This window comes from Phalaenopsis equestris, unplaced genomic scaffold (assembly GCF_001263595.1).
Source record: "Phalaenopsis equestris unplaced genomic scaffold, ASM126359v1 Scaffold000738, whole genome shotgun sequence".
Taxonomy (NCBI): Eukaryota; Viridiplantae; Streptophyta; class Magnoliopsida; order Asparagales; family Orchidaceae; genus Phalaenopsis; species Phalaenopsis equestris.
The window spans coordinates 61,430-65,911 of NW_018165178.1; the positions used below are offsets into that span (position 1 = coordinate 61,430).

A 4,482-nucleotide genomic window follows, 5' to 3' on the forward strand; every position below is an offset into this window, starting at 1 on the left:
GGGTTGTGAGTGAATGTGGGTGTATATGAGTGTAGTGAGTATAGTGAGTGCCTTAGCTCCAGACCAACACCCAGAGTTAACCTTAAGGTCCAGCAGTCCTAAGGTTGACTCATCTTGAGTTTCCCCCATAGTGACCCAACCTACTAAGTGTTAGAGGTTAGGATCAACATGTGGAACTTCAAGTTGAGTAGAGAAGAGTTTGGAATTTCTAGTAGTGAGGGTTCCATGTCTAGTTTTTTAAGAATAGTCAATAGGAAAATCCTATGGCTAGACCTTAGGCTACTAAAAGGGAAAAAACTAAACCTGAACCAAAAGTGAGGTCAACACTATATCATCATTGACTATCTATTAACTACTATCACAAAAAATGGTAGTCACTTGGGATAAGGCATTTTAGCAAAGATACATAACCTGAAGGTGGGTTGCTTATCAGATTACAGTGATTTACTCCCTGCCCAATGAAATAACCCTATCCTCGGATTGTGTGTCTTCATATTCAAAATACACAGAATGAGGTGACCGAATAGTAATAAAATTGACTGAATGATGAAAAGTTAGCCAAATGAATGAAGTCTGATCGAATTTAATTCAAGCATCCAAACTAAGAGATTACGAATGTGAAGAAGAATTCAAGGGAGTTATCTGTATAGAAGTGTTGGCATCTATTATGAGGTCTGAATAAATATTATTCTATGATAAATGTGTAAATTTAATAACTCATTAATTATAGTAATATTCCTCTCTTTAATAAGTAACGACCTTTTATCTTATAAGTCATACCTATAAATTATGAATAGATGGATAATTCTTAAAAGGGTCGGACCATAATACTCACTGAGAAACTAGTGTCATGTATTCAAATCTTCCTTCCTCCTCCTTTTCATTTGATTAGCGCTCTATACCTTAGGCGTGATCCACTGAACAATTTGGGATCCAACAAACCTAAGCCCTAAAACCAAAAACTATTTGCATTAAGTTTAGCGTTGGCAAGTCTTATACCAATATAATTAACTCTCTTTTCCCCTCTTCTTTTTTTAAATTTTGTAATTGGGAAAATTTTGCATAGTATATTTAAAGCTAATAATGAGGGCTAACATTTAATTTTTGGATGACTTTATCAATGGTGTTTCTCATTTTAAAGCTATCATTCTTAGAAGTATTTTGTTTCTTTTTGAAGATGCATTGTGCTTTAAACATAATTTCTTAAAGTATTCTTTAATCTACTTGGAAGGATGAAGGACTATAGAGTATGTTCAATATTATAGATTATGCTAATTATTTTTTCCCTAGTATGAGTAGACACAATCATATCATCTCATAGTATCATCTCATCTTAGAAATTATTTTATGAATAAAACAGAATTGATTACTATTTATTTCCTTTTGTCTTACTCTCTCTCTTTTTATTTACACTATAGCTTGGGTATGATTCATAATATATACATCGTCATCATCATTATCACTATCGTTATTGTTAATAGCATCCTTATATCCATTTAGAACAATATATTGTCACAACTTTGTAAACATAGATCACGTGACTTCTCCGACCTCTTGGAATGTATTTGGTTGACCTTAACACTGTTAATAGCTCTCTTTTAATTGATTTCACGTCAATTTTTATCATCTTCTATACTTAAAATAGCCTCTAAAGTATTTGATAAGCCTCTAATAGGTTATAGCTTTCATCCATATATTTAGGTCAAATTCATCCTTGGTTGCACCTCCATATGATATTTGAAGATTATAGTCATCTTATATTTTTCTGCAAAAAATCAATTATGTGAAATACATTAATATTTAATTTCTTCTAGCTTAGAATTTCTTATTGGTCCTCTGAAAAATCTCTAATTTTATTGGTGCGTGCTTATTTAGTTATCATAAGAAGGAGAAAATTTAAGTTCGGATAATCAGACATGCAAACTAAAGAACCTTGGCATAGCATAATATAAGTTGAAGAAATGAGAACAGAAGAAGCAGAGGAGCATAGAAGACTTCACAAAGAAATAAATGCAATATTTTTTTGTTGTATCTCTACTACATAGACAACAACTTGTATTTATAAGATGTTTTAGGCAAAGGTAGTTTTTTCATTATACATCGGATACACTAGAGCCATAAATACACATAGAGAGCCCTAACCACTATTATATTGAACTGAGACACAATTCCTTAAATACACATAAAGAGCCCTAACCACTAATACATTGGACTGAGACACAATTACGGAAGAGAGCAAGTGTGTATAAGCCGGAGAAGGCGACTTCAAATAAAACAAGGTTTGATCTCTTTTACAAACGACAGTGTGGGTCGTGGGTCACATACACCATGCACACAACGGCATGGAGCAATTCACGCCATCGTCCGCGGGTCCAGATTTCAAACATAATATTTTCCCCATAAAAATTAGATGTTCATTTTCTTATTTTTATTTTCATAATAATTCACAACTTAAATATTCTTAAAATATCTCGTGGTGCTCCCCCTCATTGCAATTTCTTGTGAATTCTTTTTGGTAGAGATGAATCATGGCATCACATTTGACTTTATTCTTTGATTTCTCCATACTGCTAATGAAATTATCTAATAAATAATCATTCATATGTAAAAATAATGATAATTTTTGTTTCCCTCTTCAAAATTTCAAATATATTTTATTTTAAATTAACATATAAATAGAAATAAAAAAATAAAATAATAAATAAAAGTGAGCCCAATCAACCCCTTAATAAATATTGAAACTTAACATAGTTACAAGATTTAGATAACATTGTTAAGGGTAATATTTGAATGAGATTTCATGAAAAGTGCATTTTTGCATATAGAGCATATTATTTCTTTATTGCATAAAGATAAATTTATCACATAATATGGCAATAAGAGTTCTTAACAATCATGTGAGCTGATATGCTTGATTTGGATGCAAAATTTAGTTGTCACTATAAAAATGCATAGGATTTGGTTGTAATGTATGTAAATGTTCCCTTAGTTATTATTGTTTCAACCATTCAATGATGACCCTGTACAAAACATTTGGCCTTGCAAAAAAGTTTAATGAATAGTCATATATGTTCATTTGTTATGTATTGAGGGCTACAAATCAGGCTTCATGAAAAGTTCTATGCCCTATTTTTCACAACTTATTTGAGAGTTGCATTACATGGACAAAAAATAATAAATTTATTCCGAACTTTGCATAGGAAAAAGGAAAGAAAAAACACAAAACAATCTTTCACAATAAATAGAAATTGCAACTTCATCAACAACCCATTCCCAATATACTCATACCCCCATGAATTGTTCCTTGAATCAATCACTTATATTCTTATAAAAACTTCCATGAAACCAAAAAACATATAAATAAATCATCATATATCTCCATTTTAATTATTTAAAAATCATCATCAGTTTCGTAGGCCTTGAGCAGCTCGGGGCATACTGGAAGTGCGACATCTTTGAGAAAGCCCAACGCATTAGCATAACGCAAGTTGTTGGCCTGACCGCTGTTTTCGGTAAGCAGAATGCGCGCCTGCTCTCTGTTCTCAACGAACTCAGCGCAATCAGCCCTCGGGCTCTTAATCAGCTTCACATAACAAATTTCCTCCTCGTGATCATTGGGAACAATGAATGTATAATAACCGTCGGCGCCACTGACGGCCTCAATGCTGTGTTCCACCGCATCGTTCTGAAAGTGTTTGCATTCCAACCTCACCGTCGCGCCTGTAAATGCCTCAAAAAAATTTATGTTAAGAAATCTCTGATAGATAATGATGTTGAGTATTATATTATCTTATAGTCTAAGTAAATTGTAGTGTGCATTTGTTCAGAAATTGTATTGAATTTTGATTAAAAAATGATGTTATATTTATCATTTTGAATAGATGTCTCACTGTTAATTCATTTTTATGAGACAAGGTTTTTAATTTCAATCTTGTTTTCTGCAAATCTATTTCTCACATCAAGTTAAATTCAAATTTAGAGATTTAATCTTGCTATAATTAAATAATAATAAAAGTAATAATAATAATAATAGTGGCTTTATCAATTATAATATATATATAGCGAAATGGCATTGTAAATATTTTATAAATCAAAATTGAAAAAAAATAACATTAAGATATACTTAAGAGATTAGTGAAATATAAAATTTTCATATACAATACTAATTTTTAAGCAAATCTAGCCTGATATAATTTACATAAAATATCTAATTACAATTTTTTTAGGATAATTACATATATAGCTATTTATTGCTTATCATCTATCTAATAATTAATTTATGATAAAGTTAAAATATTACATGCGGACATGACAATGCAGACATGACAGAATCATATAGATGCAGCAGATTGATTGCATTGGAAAGATATTGTGGTGATATTCACTTCAATTTCATCAATCCGCACATGTGGATAATACATGTAATATTATCGCAATGTTAGTAGATGGAAATCCTTCAATATGCTCGGTGATATTGGTGAC

General features: G+C 31.2%; 1 protein-coding gene across 1 annotated transcript in view; it reads right to left on the reverse strand.

The window, feature by feature from the left end:
* Positions 1-3,205: 3,205 nt before the first annotated feature.
* LOC110030547 (pollen-specific protein C13-like) overlaps positions 3,206-4,482 on the reverse strand; it is an 8,990-nt gene continuing 7,713 nt past the window's right edge. The window contains exon 4 of the mRNA XM_020733295.1: positions 3,206-3,720. Coding sequence (XP_020588954.1) covers positions 3,392-3,720 — 329 coding nt within the window. The 3' untranslated portion in view covers positions 3,206-3,391. The remainder of the gene's footprint in view (positions 3,721-4,482) is intronic.